Genomic DNA, 23199 nt, shown 5'->3' on the forward strand with positions numbered 1-23199 from the left:
TTAAAATTAATATTGTTATTCTAAGATTTTTTAACATTGTAGTGCAAAGGCCTTACATCTTCCTGCCAAAAAGACGCTTCTGTTTCTCCATTTGTCCTGGTCCAAGTTTTCTTAGGACTCTCCTGGAATACTTTGTTCTGAAAAGGCGATATGAAGTCAAAAGCATAAATCATTTTTACAGTTTGGTGGACAGACAGCAATCTAACATGTAAGCAGGCAGGCTTGAGGATCAGAAGGCAGACAGTTATACATGTGAATGGCAGTCAGTTCAGAAAGACTGTCAGTATGCAGACCAACACTCATGGAGGACAGAAAACAGGCAAGAAAGCAATCAGAATGGCAGCACACCTTTACAGGCAAATTTCAACAGGCAAGCAGCTGGGTATGCATATCCCTAAACCATTAGTTCCAAAGGCTAAATCTTACTGCATTGAATACAAAAAGTTTATGAATGGTTTAAACTGATTTTATTAGTGGTTAATAATTAGGTCACAAACAACTTAAACATCATTAAGTAAACAGTCATGGGGGCAGCAGGAATGTGTTGACCTGTAGAATGCGTTGGTGGGTATATGGAAGTAACTTATTAGCTAACAAATATCTGACCCCACGTAATGGTGACTGTTGGAGAAGGCAAACTAAGATAAGTAACCAGTCAGGTTAGCAGTACATATGAAGGTGAGCTAACTAGCCCATATGGCAAGCAACAGGTCAGCTGCTCTTTTTACGCATTTAAACTGTTCATTTATAGCCATTAACAAGGTACTTTTAAACTCTAGACTTTGGAACTCTCAAATGGAACTCTCCATTTATGTTTGCTCATAACATAAAACCCGTTTTCGCTTCACTGATTCAAGCAATAAGTCCTTTTTTTTTTGATAATTCTATTGCATATATTTTTTTTTCCGTTTCAGACAACGGGACGAGTATGACAGCGACTGAAACGCACCCATTAACACTAACTTACGTGTTAACCAACAGTCACTTCCAAATATTCAACCTGTGGCTCGGCACCGCTAAAATGATTTTATAACCATGAGGGCATCTGACAGAATCAACACATAACCGACAACTGCTGTGAAAGTTAGAAAGCACCGAATACATACATTGTTTTTGCTCACACAGCGCACAAAGTGTTAATGGTCAAAATTATCAAATTAAATTGTTTATATTTAGCACATTCTCTCTAGTGAGTGAACAGAGGTAGACGCAGAGAGAGGGGCGCTACTGTGGATCGACTCTTCTCTGCTAAGTAGAGCTGTTCGTCTCAAACTGCCCGCACTTAGGAACGTTATACGCACCTGCAGCGTGGACGTACCACATCGAAATACGTCACCAATTGTGGGCAGACGAGAAAGGGCGGGTATGGTGATGAAATTTGGTTTAATCACTTATATTACTTGTCTTGTACCTTTAAAACAGCAAAATCTAAATAGTATAAAAAGCAGTCGCTTATGCTTGACATAAAGCCTTGTGTGAGAAAACAGGTGGAACGTCAATGCATTCCATAACTATATAAAACTACAGCAGACAGACCGTTCATCATAAAATTAGAAAAGCTCTAGCTATAGTAGCTAAGCGGACATTTAGACAGACAGACAGATACATACACATACAATTAGATGGAAAATAGCCTTCTGTAATTACAAAATTGACTTATTCAACCGTACCTTGTTCTGGAAAGTTGACCTACGATTAGGTTTAATTCACTCTATTGTCTTCCAACTTTATAACTGCTGAAATCTGTCAAGTGAAATGACATATAAATGCTTGCGCTCACCTTTATATACTTGTAGTGACGTCAAAGCTGTTGTGATGTCATATGCATTGTGACATTTCTAGAATGCTGCACTGACATTTTGGTTATTGGGAAAATAAGTCAATAGTTCAAAAAATATTTGAAATCCCTATTTTTAGCAGCAGCCGAGTAAGTAGCTGATAGATGGGTACTGGTAGATGGGTACATCTTTCTTCAAAAGAACCCTTATATGACTTTCAACTTTTTTTTCGTATAGAGACCCTTTTGTGTGTAACAAAAAATAATGTGATTTGTCAAACATCCAGTTTCAAACAATATTTGCCCCAAAAGAGGCCAAACCAAAGACATAAAGAATAATCATTATAAATTAATTATCTGCAAAGTTTACAAAGATTTGTACTGCAAAGAATGACATTTACTGTTTGTGAACAAGTCAGTAACAATATTATCCAGTAAAGTGGTGGTATATTTCAGAGAAAAGTTACATATTAAACTTATTTTCCTCAAAATCTTCATTTTGATTAACATTTGAGGTATGAAACCTAATATTTAAGCAGTTCCTGAAACATTGGTTGTACATGCACTTGCATAAAGTGATCAATCGGTCTGGCTACAAACCGGCACATTCTAGAGAAACGGCCCTCATAGCATGTGACGCAAAAACTTGCTGCTAAAGCTGCCAAACTGTCATGTGTTTTGATTCTTCTAGTCCTTTCAGCAGCCTTTGACATTCTTCTCTAATCTAACACGGTCTTGCAGATTTCTCCTTTGTAACATACGAAGGATTCGGCCCGTTCTCTCACAGGAAGCTACCCAGGTGCTTGTGCAGTCTCTTGTAATCTCAAGGCTAGACTAATGCAACTCGCTACTTGCTGGTCTTCCTCCGAGACGTCAGACCTCTACAATTTGTCCAAAACACATCAGCAAGACTGGTCTCGACTGGTCTCCCTTTATTGGCTTCCAATAGCTGCACACATCAGATTAAAACCTGAATGTTTGCCTACAAAGCCAAAAATGTCCCTCAATATTTGATGTCAATGGTAAAAGCCCGATCTGTACCTTGAGTACGTCAAACCTCAAGTATGGCTTGGCTTGAAACACCATGCTTGAAGTCTCATGGAAGACAAGTATCGAGCGTATTCTCTATCTTGGATCCTAGATGGTGGAACAAATGTCTGCTTACTGTCTGGACAGCAGAGTCCCTTATGGTCTTCAAACGCAGACTGAAGACCCATCTATTTGTGGAATATTTAAATGAGCACTGATCCTACACCTATGTTGAGTAACTGAACCTTTGGTACTTATTATAGAGTATTGTTTTCCGATCTTATCGATATCTGTTATAGAGTATTTTGCACTTCTAGGCATCAGCACTGATCCCTGTATTTCAACAGTATTCTAGTTCAATGGTATCTTGGACTCTAACTTACTGCACTGGCTAGGATGTATTCATTCCTTGAGTAAATGATAAAGCACTTTTGTAAGTCACTCTGGATAAAAACATCTGCTAAATATCGTGAATGGAAATGTAAATAAGCCTAGAAAAGAATGGAATTAATAACAACATCACATACAGAAAAATAAACTTGGTAAAAAAAAAGCAAGAAAACAGACAAAATCTTTCATAGGTACTGAAAACAAAAAGAAATTTTACACATCAATATGAAATTAACAATAAGTCTCTTAACATAAGTTACTTATACTGAAACTTGCTGATGTGGTTGGAAATATTTCCAAGAGGAACCTGTGGATACCCAATGTCCTCCTCATGATACATACCATAACCATAATTGAAGCATTCCGAGGGATTCGCCTTTGGAATCAGACTCTGTTTGGACTGCTGACACCTCTAAAGCGATCACACAAGTTAAAGACGGGATGCAGGGCTTTTGGGCAGCTGGACATCAACTTTTTCTCACAATTTTTCTTCATCTGAAGTTGAACTGAGTGAATTGAGTGAAGTAACCTCATGTACCACAGAAACTATTCAGCCTCCTCTCAACGGCTGCCAACGCTTTTCTCATCTTCATAGTTTCTACATCCTCCAGAGCATCTTTGAAATGGAATTTCATTGCTCCTGCAAACCTGGTGTACATGTAAATGGAGTACTGTATCTGCTTTTACCTCCTGTAATTATACTGTTTATAAACAGAGAAAGAAATGATGCTCATGAAAGAGAAAATGTAGACGTATGGCTTGATCCTCATGGCTGGTGGATTGTTTCTATGGTACCAGCACGGCAACCAGCACTCCAACCAGGACAGCAACAACAACGGCAACCAGCACGGCAACAGGAACAGCAAGAAGAATAGCAACCAGCATGGCAACCAGCACGGCAACCAGGACAGCAACAAGAACATTAGCATTATATGACTAATAGAATATCCTAAATTTCAGCAAAAGCTCAGTAAATATGTTTTGCTGAAAAACCCAATTAAAACTCAAAGGTTAATGCAGAAATGATTATATAATTTGGGAGCACTGGACTTACTGTGTGAAAGGAGGGACTTGCTCCCAAAGTCCTAAAGAGGAACATTGCTGGGATCATGCAGGCAGTCTGTGCTTTCGCAAGGCAATCAGCATGTGGAGTCTGGTGTTTTCTGCTGAGGTTAGATGTGATATGAGCTGCTCCTTGAGCACTGATCCACACTGCAGACGTCATGGACAAATACAGAGCGCTCTGGACGGGCCTGCTAAAGCTATGCGCACCATCGTCACTAGAGTGCACTTTACACACTTTCATCATTGCTAGAGTGAGCCTTACACACTTTCATTGCCGCAAGAGTGCGCTTTACTCACACACTTTCAGACTCTTATATGGATTTGGTCCAACCACATTCTTCCCTCCGGTTGGATTTCTGTGCCATATATTTGAACATCCTGCTCTTCCAGGCATGTCTACACACACCAGCAGACATGTCCGTTCAGAACCAGAGGCTTCACATGGGTCTAAATGAACAGTTTAATCATGAGTGCTTAAGGAGGTGCTGTGAAGCTCAGAGATATAAACCACTTGGTCTCCCTGTTGCTGGCTGTAGATGTTTTGCAGATCTGCAGCAGGCCCGCCTCACCAGTCGGAGCACAAAGCAGAAGGTTCAGCTCCTGGGAGCCCTGCTTGAGTGTGTTTCAGCCCGCTGCCCTGCATTTGAAGAAGACTATGATCAGGTTCAGTTAAACGGCCCCCTCAGCCATTCAGAACACCTCAGAACCCCACGCAGTACCCTGCAGGAACTGAACACAGGCACCTTTGTTTTTTCACTGCTGTTGAAGTCCAGGAGCAACGCCCCCTCTGATGTTCTCCTGTGCTGTCCTCCAAAGGATGCCCATGAGTTCCTGAGTTACTGCAGCTGAAAGAGGAGGAAGAGAGGCTTGGGGCCTCTTTCTTCTCTTACATCTGCCCTGTGGAAAACTTTTGAGTTTCATATCAAGTCTGTGCTCATATGCACCAGGTAATTATGTATCACTGTTCCATATCTCATTTGTGTTAATGGACTGGTCTTAACCAGTCTTAACGTGTTTGTTTAAAGTGTACATTTTCTCACCGAGAGCAGGCGCTTTCTCCGGACATCTGTTTAAAGTGTTCATGAAAGTTTCATAACATACATAACTTAAATGTGAACATTTAAAATGCTCACCAGTTCAGCTTCTATTCATCACATAACTTTCAAATCCCAGAGTGTGTGAGTTTGGGAAAACATAACTGACATGGACTGAGCATTCTACGTGCTCTGCTGGCTTTGCATTAGTGTACATGTTTACTGTTTTGATGCTCCACATTAGATAAGCTGTTATCTACTAGTAAAACATACACAAGCATATTAGCATGTGATAACTCACACACTGTATAAGGGATGCAGCAAGTTATTTCTGTGCAAATGTTTTAATATTTCTGTTCTCCATTTTGTGAAAGCTGTGGACAGCAGAGCTGCAGAGTGGATGTCTACAACTACCTCTCTGTTAATCTGAGCCCTACTATGACCGACAGTCTACACACTTACTTTAAGGTCTGTCACGTCACACACCCTCTTTGGATAACGCTTCATTACTGTGTTGTAAAGGAGAGAATACAGTTATGACATGCTGCCATTTTGATTTTATCACTCTCAATGAAAGGGTCTCTTTCTTTTTTCAGCCAACACTACTGGAGCGTTTTTGTGAGTGTGAAGTAGGCTGCAAGGCAACTGAAGAGGTGAAGTTTTTCACACTGCCACGGTGAGTCTCGGCTGACGTAGATGACCTTAAAGAATGAGTTTTAAACCAGTCCAACACACACACCCTCCTCCACTCACACACACTTCCAGTCCTTAAGTCACTTTTCCTCTTGGAACAGTATTCTCATCCTCCACATTAAGCGGTTTGACATGCTGGGCCAAAAGCTCTCAGACGTGATGGACGTCCCGTCCGAGCTGGATCTCTCTGCCCTTCCTGGGGTGGCTTCTCTCAGGCAGCAGTCGAGGTGAGCTCGTACCATCAACCCGTGCCCACATACTTCTCTGTCCACCCATTCCCCTTTAGCTACAAAATGCTGACTGAATGAAAAGAAAAGCAAAACGATAAACTGGGGGAAAACTCCAGTCCCCAGCCAGGTAGAGTTGTGCCATTTTCTTTCAGTGGAGTGATAATACAGCTGTGTATAAGTATCTGCCATAATGACTAAGTTCTTTTAACCCATCAGTAGTAAATGAGAGAGGAGAAGGACAGGGAGCTAGAGGACAGCACGTAAGCCCACCGGTGAGGAGAGAGAGAGACCAAAAAGAAGAGAGATACAGGCTGAGAGAGACACAGAGACAGAATGAGAGACAATGAAAGAGGCCTGTTAATACAGAGATGGGGTTTCAACGATCCATGATGCATTTTCAGTTAATCGTATGAAAAAAACAGATGTAGTTGTTGGTTGCAGGAATGTGCACCCACCGGCACCCACAGACTCCTGGCTGTGGTTTCTCATTTAGGTGACAGCCTTGACCATGGAGAGTAATCTGATATTATTCATACATGTGCAGTAGAAACCATTAAGTGACTAAGGAAAACCAGAAAGCTGGTTATGATTTTCGAGTCCTTTGAAATTATTTTTACTAGCATAATGTAGTCCACCCAGCCAATAATACATGTTATCCTTTACACATATGTATATGTATATATATATATATATATATATATATGTCATGTTATTTCACATATGTTTGAAAACCCGATGAATGTAAAAACGGGCATATATTATATATATATTCACATATGTAATAGATGTATGTGTTTTGAAACTAAGTAACGATGAAAAGGTTGATGTATATAAAACCTTTGATTGCATGCTTTCATTTTTAATTGAATGTAACATAAACATAACCTCTTTTGCTGAAAAGATGCTAATAAAACCATAATCCAATCTAGCACTCTTTTCATTGTGTTTCAATCATTTCGCCATGACTGAACGTCTGCTGAAAAATATTTACTACACTCCTTCAAACCCAGGATCCTATGGAGGGGTCAAGAGTCTGCAAAGGTCCGTGGTGGATGAAATCGGTAAACGGGTTGATGATAAGGAAATCAAAAACTGGTTAGCAGCTCAGGATGCATACATGCTACATAAACCAATCTCTGTGAAATTTAAAAGAAACAGAGTCATTGTAAAAAAACACAGATGAACAATGGCAGGCCGATTTGGTGGACAAGACCAACATAATGGGACCATGAAATTTATGCTAACGTGTATAGATATACTTTCCAAGTATGCTTGGGTATGCATGATGAAAAACAAGACAGGTGCTGAGGTTACCAAAGCCTTTGTTTCAATTCTAAAAGAAGGCAGAGTTCCTAAAAAACTTCAGACTGATGAAGGGAAAGAATTTTTTAATAAAAGTTTCAAAACATTAATGAAAAAAACAACGTCAATCAATTTGCTACTGGGACGGGACAAAAAGCATCAGTGTGTGAACGGTTCAACAGGATGTTGAAAACCAGAATGTGGAGATACTTCACAGCCATCAATACGAGAAAATACATCGATGTGGTACAAGACTTGGTTCATGCTTATAACAACAGCTTTCACAGAAGCATTCAAATGAAACCCGTTGAAGTGAACGAAGGAAATTCCTTCACAGTGTTTAAAACCTTGTATGGGTTGTTTCAACCGAAAAAGGTGGAAAAACTAAGATTGAAGTTTAGAGTCGGTGATACCATCAGAATGTCACGATTAAAAAGACATTTTGAGAAAGGGTACGAGCAGGATGAATCACTTTATGGATGAATATTTTACCGTTTCTGAATGTCTAAGGAGAGACCCTCCTGTATACAAATTACGGGATTTTGATGGGGAAAATATAGATGAGATCTTTTATGAAGAGGAGCTGCAAAAGACTTTAGTGGCCTTTAAAACTGAAAAAAATTGTAACTCGGGTTTATTTTGTTCATCAGCTCATCATACAGAGGTTGCCAACATGTATAACACCATACAATGTTATCAGGAACAAGGAACTCGTGATTGTGTGAACCTACGGAGATACATAAAATAGAATTATAAACCGTGAGCATAAAAAGATCATCATGATGGTATCTTCTTTACCAGAACAAATAGATGTCACATCATTTAATGATTCATTTAAGTAAATAGAATTACCTACTTCGAAGTTCAAGTTTTTCTGTATAGCTAGCCATGAGAATAAGAATAGCCATCGAGTTTCAGTCAATCAAAATGTTTCACGTACTCTAAAACACAATGGTCATATTTGATATTGATCAAAAATAATCAGAATAAAGATAATATCCTTTCCTAGCTCGCAAAAAGAATAGATACGTACATAATGTACATAATATGTAATTATCGTTTGTTAAGATGTATGTTTTATCTAGACCTAAAAATTAATTATGACGCTAAGCTCTACCGAGTTAAATCATATAACGCATGATAAAGTATTTCAACCATTAGCTAAATAAATAAATAGCTAGATACACGTCAGCCTTTTTAGTAACTTATACTAATATAAAGTATAGCATGAATTAGTTAAGCATTACTGAATTGCTTACCTGTTCAAAACGGATGAGCCATGTCCATGTTCGTTCAGAGGTCCTGACAAAAGTTTTTAGATGTATCGCTTACAATTACGACTGTGAACTAAAGGAGTGAAGTACCGTAAAACACGGCTTTAAGAAAGAAGTGTAGGTGGGAAAAAAGGAAATGGTTTTCAGATAAAAGCTGTAAATTACAATCCACCCCTCCCCAACACCACTCTCAGATGTGGAATGCACTGAAAAGTGTTAAGGGCCCAAAGTGTGATAACGGACAAGAACCTAGTGTGATAAAACTTGTAAAGTAACCACATCCTGCTTTTTCCGTGAACAACGAGATGCCCGTGTACCTGCAGTGCCAGGGGATTTACTGTCTCTGGTTCGGTGGCGCTGAGACGTAGCGAACTCGGACTGTGCAGAAACAACTGGAGTTTTGTCCAAGCCTACCGAACCAGGAATGGGTTTGCTATTCCTCGACTAGTTTTGGCCAAGGGCGAGCGAGGGACTGCGGGTTGCATGACTGCACATTCCTTGACCAATGCATTGTTAATGATCCATTTTATTTCTGTTTGTTCATTCATACCACATCAAAGTCAGTTCACGTAATTTTCAAAGCCAGTGTGCGTGCCCTAAAAGTATGCAAACTGTTCAAAACATATGCCTTAAATTAGAAAATTATATGTTACTGATCACTGAAATAACCAACTTTCTGGAGAAGCAGATCCAGTCTGGTTAGCAGTGGCTTGCACTGCTGTCTGTGCAAACAGTTATACTGTGTATGACTATGTATGTGACGAATAAACCAAACTTGAACTTGAACAGTGTGCACTTAAAAAAGGGATCCTCGCGATTCTTTTCCAGCTGTTTGTCTTGGTTTTATTTGATAATGTTTCTCTCATCAATTATGCAAAATATATGTATTGAATTCTGTTAAAATTATTATAATAAATGCATTTATCTATTATATTTACACATTTGTTCTGTGTCTGAACAGGCAGGGTATGGATACATATACTTTGACATTTCCCAGATCTATAAACAAATCTCACATACAAGACTGCACCTTTTGCAAAATTGTATACTTGTTTTTGTATCTGGAGTAAGCAGAATTAATGCCGTAGGTCACAGAAGACCTGTCTTTTTTGTATGTTTGCTTTAACAGAGACCTCTTGTGGTGACTTGTCACAACTACGGCAAGAGGCAGTCGCAGACGAGCTCTTGGACGCCAAAGATCAAAGATCACAATAGCTTGGACTTTCATGTTCTATTTGTGCTTTATTATGCGTACAGTAGTTGTGGCATGTTTTATTTTTCCTTTCATAGCATCTCATAACATAGTAAAGTGAACAGTGGGAAAGTGGAACAAAAGAAAGGCATTAACATTGGGTCCCATGACAGTGTTGCAGTAAAGAAAAGAAAATAGGACATAGCTCACATTTCTTTTCAAGTAGCTCTCTCTCTCTCTCTCTCTCTCTCTCTCTCTCTCTCTCTCTCTATCTATCTATCTATCTATCTATCTATCTATCTATCTATCTATCTATCTATCTATCTATCTATCTATCTATCTATCTATCTATCTATCTATCTATCTATCTATCTATCTATCTATCTCTCTCTCTCTCTTGCTGTCCCAGACAAATTGGGACACACGTCTGTGCTACTGGTTTAGGGTTAGGATTAGTTTTTTTTTTTTTTTTCAATTTTTTTTTAACAATACACATATTTTTATTCATTATATATTTTATATATTTTAATGTTGATTGTTTTGGTTCTGTATAAATTAAAAAAGTTTTTATGCTGCATTTGGCCTCAATTAATGTATTTTAAACATATTAGATGTGAGTCCTTGACCAGCATGTCAATAAAGCTACATCCAGTTGCTCTTATCACAGTGTGTTCAGTTCTTCTTAAAAGGGTAACATCGCAATTCTAAATTGTATTACAGTAAAGCAAAACATTAAAGATTATTTGGTTGTACTATTCTATTGATCCTATAGTCAGTGGCTATCAACAAGAAATGATAAAGCATAGTTTTATTGGGTGTGTGTCTGTAAAGAGAACTACAGCTCCCGGTGAGATTTTTGGTTCAAGATTAATCATCATGCAAATTATTGTGATTAACGCTTTGTCTGTTTAATTAAACTATTATACTATAAACCTAATATTTTAATAGGGCTGGCAACGTTCTAGATCTGATTATTACACGTGTGTGAAGTACAGGTGCTGTAGCTTTACAAAATAGAAAATGTCCACAGTAGCCTAATTATAATATATACATCCAAAATAAACACCAGAAGCCTGGACGAATACTAATGTACATAAGTGCATTAAATCTAGGTAGGACTGCTCGATAGGTAGGATAACAAAACACTTGTCCCACCATATAAAAGAAATGAGAGCGTGATAAGGACTCCAAGTCGCCACCAGATGGCGCCCGAGACCGCTTAAACGTATTCCAGTCGGAGCTGCCTTTTACATTAAACTGCCAGGGTACACACACTGGATGTTTAATCTTTCTAATGGGTAAGCTATATTTTTATAGTTAGGAAAGATTTTTTTTTAAACTATTAATCAGTTAAGGAATTCAAGCTGTTGCATTTTTCTGAGGTGAGGGAATATTGCATAACCCTGTACTGGCCAAATAATTAGATTTGATGTGCTATTTTGTGGATTAATACCATACCAGGTATGGTGGCAACTTCCATCGAAAACTACTTTATCATCACAAACTACATCTAAGGAACTACCAGAAACGTAAGTAACGTTAACATTTTGCTTTTTGCAACATGTTTATTCTTCGTCTTTAGCGATTGTTTTATCTGTGAGAAGTGTAGTTGAATTGCTAGTCTGACGGAGAAGACTCAAGCGCTAGAAGTGCTCTGGTTATAGGGGACTTTATTTTGCGACACGTGAAATTAGCAGGCCTTTAGGGAGACCAGCAGCAACAGTTAGCTGTATAGCAGGTGCCAGGGCGCCGGATGTTGCAGGTAGTGTTAAGGTTTTAGGCAAGCATGGGTTTTCTAAGATAGTTATTCACGTAGGAGCTAACGATATACGCCTTCGTCAGTCAGAGATTACTGAAAATAATATTGAAGAGGTGTGTCAATTAGCGAAGGCGATGTCCGATGCTGTAGTATGCGCTTAATAACATAATTAGTATTAAAGTAACTGATTCACAGAAAACTCCTTTTATCTAAAGCTGGGTTTACTAAATGTTAGATCATCAGCGTCTAAAATGCTCATGATAACTGAAATACTAACAGATCATAGATGTAATGTACTTTTCCTAACAGAAACCTGGATCAAGCCAAACGAGTACATAGCTTTAAATGCAGCGTGTCCTTCTGGCTACAGCTATGTACACCACCCTCGTCTAACTAGCCGTGGAGGTGACATTGCAGTTATTTCTATTGATACATTAAGCATAAACCAGAAAGCCTTTGAAATGATTTTTACTAGCATAAATCATGTAGCCAGTGATAAAAAGCCCACCCAGCCTCTTCCAGTAATTGGCATCTACAGGCCACCAGGACGCTACTCAGAATTTATTAAGGAATTTGCAGATTTCCCTTTACACTTTTGTTGGTGATTTCAACAATATTCACTTTGATAGTGGCCAAGACCCTCTGATGGGCCTTTAGTTCTATATTAGAATCAGTTCGTTTTACCCAATGTATAACAGAACCCATACACTCTGGTGGACATATGCCTGACTTAGTACTGAGGTATGGTGTAGATGTAGTTATACTACTCCATCTCAGACCATTCCTTAATTTCATTTGAACTATGTACGCACAATCACATCAGCCACTGCACCTGGTTTTATTGGCAATCTACCAGACATATCATTTGCGACTAGGATGCCCTCAGACCCTACAGAACTTGGTCAAATAACTGAATGCTTAGAATCAGTATTCTGCTGCACACAACTCCGAGGACTGGAAATCATTATACCAGTCATGGTAGTCGGACGCAGTCCCTTGTGACTCCTCCACTTCCGTCCCAGGACCACATTCCCGTATTGTGGGAGTCAGCAGGGTAGCCAAGAACACGGGGGAATTGCATGCACGAGCTGGGGAAGTGTGTCTACTCCCCTTCCTCCCCTTCTTCCTACCCTTCCCAGGCATCCTTCTTCGGTTGGTGTTTCTGTAACGTCTCGAGGTAAACAGGATGCGGGGAAGAGGCACGATTAACCAGACGTTTATTACACACACGAATGATACATAAAACAACCCACATGCTCTGTACACCTTAAACATCAACAAACACACTACGACACAGGAGATGTATATACATTAAAGACGATTACACATAATGCAGAACAGGTGGACAACACGAGAGGACATGGCAACACGGATGAACACACACAAACCAAGACGTTTGAGGAGGGGGTGGGGCCATAACATGACATTGGCAGTCTCCCAGACATATTATTTGTAACTAGGATGCCCTCAAACGCCACAGAACTTCATCAAATAACTGAATGCTTAGAATCAGTATTCTGCTGCACACTTAATGATGTTGCCCCACTTAAGAATAAAAAAATTAGGGACAAAAAATTGGTACCTTGGTATAATGACCACATTTGCAATTTAAATCAAAACACTTTCACATTTTAAATAAAAAATTGAACGTAAATGGCGCCACACAGCTTGTAGTCTTCCGGCTTGCATGGAAGGAGAACCTTCTCAAGTTTAGAAAAGCACTTATTACCGCTCGAACAGCTTATCTCTCAAACCTAATAGAAAAAGAAAAAAATAATCCTAGATTTCTTTTTAGTACAATTGCCCATCTAACTAAGAATAAGATTGACACCAATGCTCAGATTACATCACCACCATAGTAGTAAGGAGTTCATGAATTTCTACAATGAGAAAATAAAGCACATTAGAGATAACGTTAAGAGCATTAATATGACATCGGGCAACTACTTAGGTACAACCAAGAACAACCAAGCCAAAAATGACTTTTGAATCCTTTACACCTATCCAAGAGCCAGAAATTGCATATCTGATGTCATGCTCAAAGTCCTCCAGTGTTTACTAGATTCACTGCCCACACACTTTCTTAAAGAAATTCTACCTGAAGTAATTGAACCTTTACTAAATTTAATAAACTAATCCTTAAATATTGGCTACGTTACTAAATCATTCAAATTTGAAGTAATCAGACCACTTCTCAAAAAATCTAACCTCAACCCATGTCAGCTGTCAAACTACAGACCGATCTCAAACCTACCATTTATTTCCAAGATCCTAGAAAAAGCTGTAGTTCAGCAGCTAAGCGCATATCTGAATCAGAACCGAATGCATAAAGGATGTTGAGAAACTTTCTCTCACTTAATCCTGACAAAACAGAGGTGCTTCTATTAGACACAGAGACAGCTAGATCCTCTAATTACTCAATGAACCTCAGTGAAATCACAGTCACATCTTCCCTAACAGATAAAGATCTTGGAGGTATCATGGATCCTAGTCTCTCGTTCGAAGCTCATGTAAATAATATTTCTAGGAAGGCCTTTCTCCACCTTAGGAACATTTCTAAGATTAGAAACATGCTCTCCTCACATGATGCAGAAAAGATAGTCCATGCATTTATTACTTCAAGATTGGACTATTGTAATGCCCTACTATTAGGCTGTACTACTAAGTGGTTAAACAAGCTCCAGCTAGTTCAAAATGCAGCAGGCAGAGTGCTCACTAGAACGACAAAATCTGAATCCATCACGGCTATCTAAGATACTTTACATTGGCTCCCAATAAAATTTCATATTGATTATAAAATACTTCTAATTACCTACAAAGCATTGAATGGTCTTGCCCCACAGTTCCTTAGAGAACTCTTAGTTCATTATAAACCACCATGTCTGCTTAGATCGAAAGGTGCAGGTTCTTTACCTGTACCAAGACACTTTACTTGTTTTTTCATTTTAGAATTATATTTTTCTCGGTAATTGTTATTATTGTGGTGACTGTTGTCGGCCAGAGGAGGATGGGCCCACCGTTTAGTTTTAGTTCCTCTCAAGGTTTCTTCCTCATGCTCTAGTGGGGTTTTTTCTTGCCAATGTCAGCCTTGGCTTGCTCACTGGTGGCTTGGACTTGGACATTTGTAAAGGTGCTTTGTGACATCTGTTCTAAAAAGCGCTATATAAATAACTTTTGATTTTGATTTTTGATTTGATCCCCTGAGGAAAAGCCAGAGTAGCTCCCACTCTGAGGCAGATGCTTCCTCTGTGAGCCATTTCCCACCACTGGATGAGCCCCAGAGAGAGTGAAGGATCCGCGGCCCACAGGCTGCTGTCAGAGAAGAGCGGCCCCACTTCAGGCAGGTGGCAAAGAGCTATAATTACAGAGCATACCTAAAAATACACAAATGGCATGCTTTGGAAAAATAAATATAAAAATTAGTGAGGGTCACCCTGACAGCGAATACATTTGTTTCTGTGTTTTTAAAAGTTGATTTTATTAATGAAACCTGTTTAGCATTACCGATATCATAACACCAGGTATGTACACCGTGTTCTAACGCTGTTTTAGGGAGAAGAAGAAGGGGAGCTTGACTCTGGTGCAGTCTCTGGCCCAGAACCACACCGACATCCTGCTTCCCAAGCTCCACGATGTGTGCCTGACTGTGGTCCAGAGGGGCCCTCTCAGGGACAAAAGATTCTCTAATCAAATCATATAAACAATGGCCCAAAAAGGATCTTCGCATTTTGCTGTCCGAGCTGGAATTGCTCTGTTTTGTGACCAAAATGGTTCTAACCTGATGAAGAGTCAATTTGGAATGTTCTAGCGAGGAATATCTTGTCCTTAAACATGGTAGGTAGTACAAACTGATGCTTTTCCTTCTCTGACACACCAAGTAAATCTGCCACATATCGGATGAGTCCGATCGGCGTGTTTAAACAGGCACATCCCCATGGAGTGCCTGAACACCTGAGCCCCATGTCCACTGTCTCAGTTGAAGAATCTGAGCTCCATGGTGTCGCGTGCTTCCATGACAACACTGGCGCACATGTCCACCGACCTGTGGAGGGCCATGGACGCCAAGGCGGAGTTGGTTGCCTGCATGCTGCCGCACAAGGCGGGCGAAAGCAACCTCTTCATCAGGGAGGACAAGGACCTTGCGCTCGGTGCCATGGTGCAGAGCTGCTCGCCCACTCAGGTCATTCATGCTCTGCTGGCCGGGGAACTCAGGAAGGATCACCTCACCAACACCTCTATAAATTTGTTTTGAAAACGGTCATGCAGCCATTTGACCAAAATAAATTACACTGCCAAAAGAGACTTTTAGTAGAAGACAGAAACACATTTATAGTACAGCAGAGCCCTGCTACTACGAGGCAGTAATAGTGGAATCTAGACGCTATAATAGGTTCATAATAATTACACGCTATAATAGGTTTCCAATGTTGGGCAGTAGTTTAGCTGGGGCCTGGGAATATTGACATACCTATCGATATCTTGGTGCCCTTTTTTTTTTTTGGCTCCTCCTACAGGTCCAGCAGTCTGTGATGTCATCCCACGATAGATCAGGAAGCAGCTCCCTTCGTCACCAGCTCCCTGACCAGCCCTACCATTGGCCCGTGGCCTACTCGCTCGGCCAGAGGAAAGCCTGTATCCTTACCTGTGAGAGGAAGAGGAACACGGAGAGACATGAGGGATTCGGACATTGAACATCAGCTCGATTATTGAACTTGATTATTGTAGTTTCTGGGCTTATTGTTTGTTTTAATGCCTTCATTTTTTAAAAAAAATAGTGTTTTTTACAAACAGACTAACAAACTGTATTAAATGTATCTCAAATGCAATGTGTGATTAATGTGTTTAACAAGTTGATTGTTGTATTTTGAATTCCATGGGAGGTGTAACTATAAAAAATAGTTCTTTGGCACTTAGTGGCAGTATTTGTTCAAAACACATGTAACATCAAGCTCTTATGTAACCTTTATAGGATCTTCACCTCAGACTTTGAATTTTGGCTTAATTTAAAGGGATATTGTGGGGTAATTGGAGCTAATTCTATAACTATAGTAGTGAACTGTATTACTACAGAGAAATCTTTTTGGGATTGTGTGTGTTTAAAATAGAAAACAAAAATTGAAACAGGTAATTTATCAGGTTTCAGATTTCCTGTTCTGCTGGACTGAGGGCATGTTGCTATATTGACAAAATCCAAGTAACTGCAAAATCTTTAAATAGTACAATATATAAACACAGGCAGTGGTAGTTCAACGGTTAAGGTACTTGACTTGTTCTCGGAAGATTGCTGGTTCACTGCCACGTTGCCACTGTTGGGCCCCCGCGCAAAACCCTTAACCCTCAATTGCTCAAATCGTACTCAGTCATAATTGTCGCTTTGAATAAAAGTGTCAGCTAAATGACATAAATGTAATCAGCACAGTCAAAGATTGATTAACCACACTAAGTCCAATACTAAGAGACTGGTACAGTGGATGAGGCACAGAGCAGGATACAGCACTATTTTTTGCTTTCCATCAGCAAGTGCTACCTGGATGCAGTCTTGCTATTTGGGGATTTTGCAGGCTTTGACTCCTTGGGTGTGTGATGAGGATTTTGCTTCAGTTAAACTCCTCATGAACATGTCTGACAAACCTGCACGTATGCTCTACCAGGACCTCATTTAATACTTCTCTTTCAGTAACTTGGAGCCTGTGGTTTTTGTTTGCTATTTTTGACATAACTGGGCAACATTTTACATTTAATGTATATATGGAATCCACAGAATCTATACCATAATACTGTAAAGAAATAGTATACTTTATACATTGTAGCTAGTCCATGCTAGAAGCTCCCAAACAACTCCACATAAACTTCAGCTCAAATAAGCCTCTTCCTTTCCATGATGTCCAAAAGTATTGGCGTTCAAATCATTCTTATGGCTGCATGAGTTTCGCCAAACAGCGTCAAATAAATGGGAAGCTGATTGACAGCACGCGGACCTTTAAACGGTTAAAAGGAGAACTAAATAAGACAAGTGAAGGGTCTACGTTTTCATCTAAACCTCCTCCATTTGTTGAAACACCTGCCAATCACGCCACTTGCCCAGGAAACATATGAAGTAAATAATAGTCACCCACCCCACTTTTTATGTAATTGAATTTTCTTTGACAAAATCTGAAGTTATCTTATACTGGAAGCATGTTTTAAAATGCCATTTAAAATGACAGGCACGATTGTTGTGGAAATTTACCAGAAAAGCACAAAATATTTAGCGTGGGATTCTGGAGAACGGATGCATGTAGACGGCTGAAATCGGTAAGCAGGTACATGTATTAGTCCTAAGAAATGTTATGTTGATAAATGTAGTATTTAATATTCGATGCTATCAAGTGATTTATATGAGTCTGCCAGTTTGGGCCTGTAGGTGCAGCAGGCAGACAAGCAGACACTAGTTTTGATTATGTCTGGACAAAGAGTAAAATAAATGTGAGCTTTTATCTTGTCTACTGGCGAGGTTCAATAGTGCACTTGAAATTCCATTTTATGACGTTACACCTGTCCATGTCACCTTGTTGCCATGGAACGAAGAGTCCGTAGAGTAGCGAATTGATATTTGGTGGAAATCTTCTCACTCCGGTCGATATAGCATGCTAATAATTTCAATTCTTTAAATTAAGAACCACAGAACAACATGGATGATCATGAATTATATCCGTTCGGTTTTCTTGAGCCTTCTTTCCGTAAGGTTAAAGGTGGGAAAATAATCAACACTGAGGGTAAGTTATGAAGTTAACTAGCGGTTAGCGTTAGCTAGCTAGCGTTAGCTAAATCATAGATCGTGGTTTTGTTATTGCTGTTGTTTTTTAATCTGCTGTTTTAGTTTTAATTTTGAATATAGCCCCTAACTTGATCTGCATAGCATTCCTTTGGTTAGTGGCCCTGTTTTCATCTTTCCCTAAAGGTATATTCTCTTCCCCTTCAGATTCCTCCAGTGGGATCGCCAAGAAAGTAAAATTCGAGAGCAATTACTACCTGCGGAGTCCTGGTCCTCGGATTCGGCCGGGGACGCCCTGGCCCTCGGATCCAGGGTTCAGTTCAACCGATGGCTTACCTGCCCTTGTCTTTTCCCCCTCTGGAGCCTCAGACAAGGCTGCGTCGTCGTCCAGCCAGCGGGGAGAAGACGCCTGTCAGAAGCGGTGCAGCCTGAAGAGGAAGAGAGAAGGGGAACACAGCAGCGACAGCGTACAGATCCTGGAGGATCTCTACACCCCTTCGTTGTCCAAGCGCGTGGCCAGGAGCGGAACAACCACCTCTTCCACCCAGTCCATTGCGTACTCCGGTTGTACCGCAGATAGCAGCAAATCGATAAGTGATTGCGAATACCAGCTGGTGCAGAATGAAATCCTCTGCTCTGCCTCCAACAGCTACGAGGTTCTGCACTACCTTGGTTGTGGAAGTTTTGGCCAGGTGGCCAAATGCTCCAAGAAGGACACCAATGAAATGGTTGCCATCAAGATACTGAAAAACCATCCATTCTTTGTTCGACAGGGTCAGATCGAGGTGGGAAAGTTTTGCCTGCTTTTTTGGAGCTTTTGATATGGAATCAGCTGTAGCCCCGATTCTGTTTGTTGGTATCAGATGTGCTAACTCACACTGTGGAATCTGTATACAGCCAGGGTAGCACAAAAACACTTGTGTTTGGTATCAGCACACTAGTTCTAATTTTCAAAGCATCAGTAGGAACTAGTTCAGATAACACATGGACAGCTTGAAGCTTACTATAAAAAGAAGGCTTAGCTACAATTGCATAAGCCATACCTGTTTGGATGTGTATTAAAAAAAAAAGTGCAGAAAAATAAAATCTGTCTTTCCTCATTTGCTCCTCCTCAGGTGAGCATCCTGAGACGGCTGAGCAGGGAGAACGCAGACGAGTTCAACTTCGTGCGTGCGTATGAGTGCTTCCAGCACAAGAAGCACATGTGCCTGGTGTTCGAGATGCTGGGGCAGAGCCTCTACGACTTCCTGAAGGGCAGCATGTTCAGCCCGCTTCTGTTGAAGTGCGTCCGGCCCGTGCTGCAGCAGGTCGCCACGGCGCTCATGAAGCTGAAGAGCCTGGGCCTGATCCACACCGACCTCAAGCCCGAAAACATCATGCTGGTGGACCCCGTCAGGCAGCCGTACAGGGTCAAAGTCATCGACTTCGGCTCGGCTAGCCACGTCTCCGAGGCCGTGTGCTCCAGCTACCTGCAGACCAGATACTACCGGTGAGGGACACGTGCTGAGGCGTGTTAGAAATAAGTGTGCACTTGTTGCACTCGAGTGTGCTTTAGAGTAGAGCTGCACATTTTGGCAGTTGCGATGACCCTGCTACACATTAAAATCGTGATAAGCATTACAGTTAACTGGAGCACGACTGATTCATATTTGATTTATAAGTGGTTTAATTTTAGTGATTCATGTGAGTGCTGTTATTTAGCAAAATACCTGATGAACCCTCTTCAATGTCTGAGATTAGTTAGGATGCTCCGAGTTGCAGGCTTTGGTAATATTAGTATTGGTCGTGTCTGTACAAAACTGCTGTTGCATTGTAGCTATACCGTTAATTAACCGTGTTGTTTACTGAGTAACAGTGTTTAACTGCACTGATACTCTGTATTTACTTAATGGAAAACAGAACATCATTGTAGTGTCAGTGCATTTTTGCATATAGTTCCATGTTAGAATAGTGGGTGTGTAATGTAAAGTGGTGTGTAGGGGGGAAAAAAAACCTGGACTCATCAACAAAATACTATTTAAACCTTTTACATTTTCATGAATGAATTCAGCACCGTTTGTGTTAAAGCAATTGCCGCCGAATCACCACAAACTACGGAATCAGCCGAGACTGATTTCATGATGGCGATATCTGTGTTTTTGGTCTAGGTCACCTGAGATCATCCTGGGTCTCCCTTTCTGCGAGGCCGTGGATATGTGGTCGCTGGGCTGTGTCATCGCCGAGCTGTTTCTGGGCTCCCCCCTGTATCCGGGAGCCTCTGAATATGATCAGGTAAGCACACGGGCCTTTGAGCTGTGCCTAGTCTTTTTCACGCATCTTGGGCTTGGATTCACGGAGCTCTGTAGAATTTCGCTGATTTGGGGTCGGTTCTTTCACTTTCTTTTCACACTTTTCTCACTGTGTGATGAAGACGTAAATCTTGTTTGTGAAAAGAGTGGCGTAGTGTTGCTAATGGAAATGGCCGTTCTTCTAACTATGCAGTTTGTTAGGGAGTCCATAATGGCTAGCAAGGAAGAGAGTGAATGTATGGTTTGAGCTTTTAGCTACTGCTTTGGCTAGCTTATTTTTAGGAATAATATAAATAATAAGAGTTTCTATGGCCTGTTTTTCTTTTCTTTTTCTTTTTTTCATACATGCATTTTGAAAATGGAAGGATGAACACAAAATAAAGTCGTAATCCTCTTGCTGTGTGGTGTCTCTGCAGATCCGTTACATCTCCCAGACGCAGGGCCTACCAGCAGAGTACCTGCTGAGCGCAGGGACCAAGAGCAACTATTATTTCCACAGGAGCCCTGACTCCAGCAGCCCCCTGTGGAGACTCAAGGTTTGCCAGTCTTTAAATGCCAAATACCATGTGTTTGTTTCATAAGGGATGTAACTTAATGATGTCATGTAACTTTATGGTGGAGCTGAATGGTTGATTTTTTTCTTTCCTTTTTCTAGACGCCTTCAGAGCATGAGGCAGAGCATGGCATCAAGTCCAAAGAGACACGGAAGTACATTTTCACCTGTCTTGACGACATGATGCAGGTTATTTTGGCTTTTGTGAGAACGTGAGAAACAGCTTCCACGGCTCACGTTGTAGAGCAGGTTGAGCAAGGTGCTAGCTCAAAGGTCGAGCGTTCGTGCCGTTATAATGAGGAACGCACATGAATCGCTCTGGAGAACGGCGTCTATGAAAGGCAGAGCAATGCATAGTAACTTGCTGCAGAACTTGCTGCGTCTTAGGGGGATCGGTGCCCTCTGCTGGTGTTTAATATGACTCACCCCTGGGTCTCTCGCGCAGGTCAATACGACCAGTCTGGAAGGCGCAGACGTCTCGGCGGAGAAGGCAGACCGGCGGGAGTTCATCGACCTGCTGAACAAGATGCTCACGCTGGACGCTGACAAACGGATCACGCCGATGAAGGCCCTGAAGCACCCGTTTGTCACCATGAGCCACCTCCTCCAGTTCCCTCAAAGTGCCCAGTGAGTTGTTCCAGGCCTTCCAATCTACATGTCACAGTTTTTAAAAAAAATTAAGGAACACCATCTTAATTTACAAATCCAAATGGTAGTACTGTAACTTGCCCCCCGCCCGTGTCTCTCTCTCTCTCTCTCTCTCTCTCTCTCTCTCTCTCTCTCTCGCTGCAGTGTGAAATCTTGCTTCCAGAAAATGGAGATCTGCAATCGGCAGTGCACAGGGTGTGATGGCAGCAAGAGCCTGTTTGGCAGTGGGGGTGGGGCGGGGGGCGGGGCCAGCACAGCTGCCAACCTCAATGACACCTTCAGCAGCTGGCTCGCCCAGCACAGCCAGGTGGGACAACCGGCACAGCAGGGCGGGTTCAAGAGGTCAAAAGATCGCCAAGCAGAGAGCCGGGCTAGGTACTCCCTGCTTCTTATTGCACTTTTTAATGGTTGGCATTAGCGCTAAAACTCCACACTAATTCAGTGCAAGGGAACCCTAGAACAGGACTCGAGACCTACTGGTCTAGTGTGTGGGTCTGCATAGTGGGTACAACTGTTGTAACAAGTGCTGGATGGCTCTGTGCCATCACACTTTGGTGATAGGTTGTGTGTGTTCACTCGAGTGTGCAGTGTGTGTTGAGAGTGTTGACGTGCTCCTCTGACCCTGTGCCAGACCTGTGTCCTCCCCCGTGCATGGCATGGGCGACGCAACGGAGCCCATTATCATCTCTGACACGCCCAGCCCAGCTATGAGCGTCATCATCATCTCCAGCGACTCGGAGGACGAAGATGACACCAAAGTCCAGCCCACCAGGTGCCCTCGCCTCGTCTTTTTAAAGCCATTATGAAATCCTTCCTAACACTTTCCTTGCTGTCACTCATCTTGTTGTTTAACCCTTCCTTCCCTTCCTTGGCCCCAACTCCCAGCTGCGGCGGGCGAACGTCATGAGCTGCGTGACGGCGCAGCACTCCGACATGTCCACATACATCCCGCTCAGCCCCAAGTGTCTGCCCAAGTTCGTGTAGAGCGCCACCAACCTGCCCAAGTGTTTTTTTGTTTTTTTTTGTTTTTTACTTTGAATAAAAAACTTTGAATTGAAGTCGCTGACTGTGCCATGCCTTTCTGTGGGAGGCCCCATTTTTAACATTTTTTTTAACAATACCCATATTTTTATACTTTTATATTTTGATGTTGATGGTTTTGGTTCTGTGTGAAGTTAAAATATTTTTTTATGCTGCACTTGGCCTCAATT

The 23199-nt window shown here is 41.2% G+C and overlaps 1 protein-coding gene across 1 annotated transcript; it reads left to right on the forward strand.

The window, feature by feature from the left end:
* Positions 1-15775: 15775 nt before the first annotated feature.
* Positions 15776-22972, forward strand: LOC145655893 (homeodomain-interacting protein kinase 1-like). The gene is made up of 10 exons (XM_081709356.1): positions 15776-15893; positions 18812-19284; positions 19615-19988; positions 20647-20770; positions 21204-21323; positions 21443-21529; positions 21786-21967; positions 22133-22363; positions 22620-22746; positions 22874-22972. The coding sequence occupies exons 1-10, from the start codon at positions 15776-15778 to the stop codon at positions 22970-22972; spliced, it is 1935 nt and encodes a 644-aa protein (XP_081565482.1).
* Positions 22973-23199: the final 227 nt, after the last annotated feature.

This window comes from Electrophorus electricus, unplaced genomic scaffold, assembly GCF_041902795.1.
Source record: "Electrophorus electricus isolate QZ-2024a unplaced genomic scaffold, ASM4190279v1 Scaffold39, whole genome shotgun sequence".
Lineage (NCBI taxonomy): Eukaryota > Metazoa > Chordata > Actinopteri > Gymnotiformes > Gymnotidae > Electrophorus > Electrophorus electricus.

What these genes read in the sequence shown, in the direction of transcription:
- LOC145655893 (XM_081709356.1), top strand. Translation starts at nt 15,776, where the DNA reads ATGTCCACCGACCTGTGGAGGGCCATGGACGCCAAGGCGGAGTTGGTT. An exon ending in CTGCAGACCAGATACTACCG is followed by an intron (nt 19,989 to 20,646) that starts GTGAGGGACACG and finishes TTTTTGGTCTAG; the next exon opens with GTCACCTGAGATCATCCTGG. An exon ending in GCCCCCTGTGGAGACTCAAG is followed by an intron (nt 21,324 to 21,442) that starts GTTTGCCAGTCT and finishes TCCTTTTTCTAG; the next exon opens with ACGCCTTCAGAGCATGAGGC.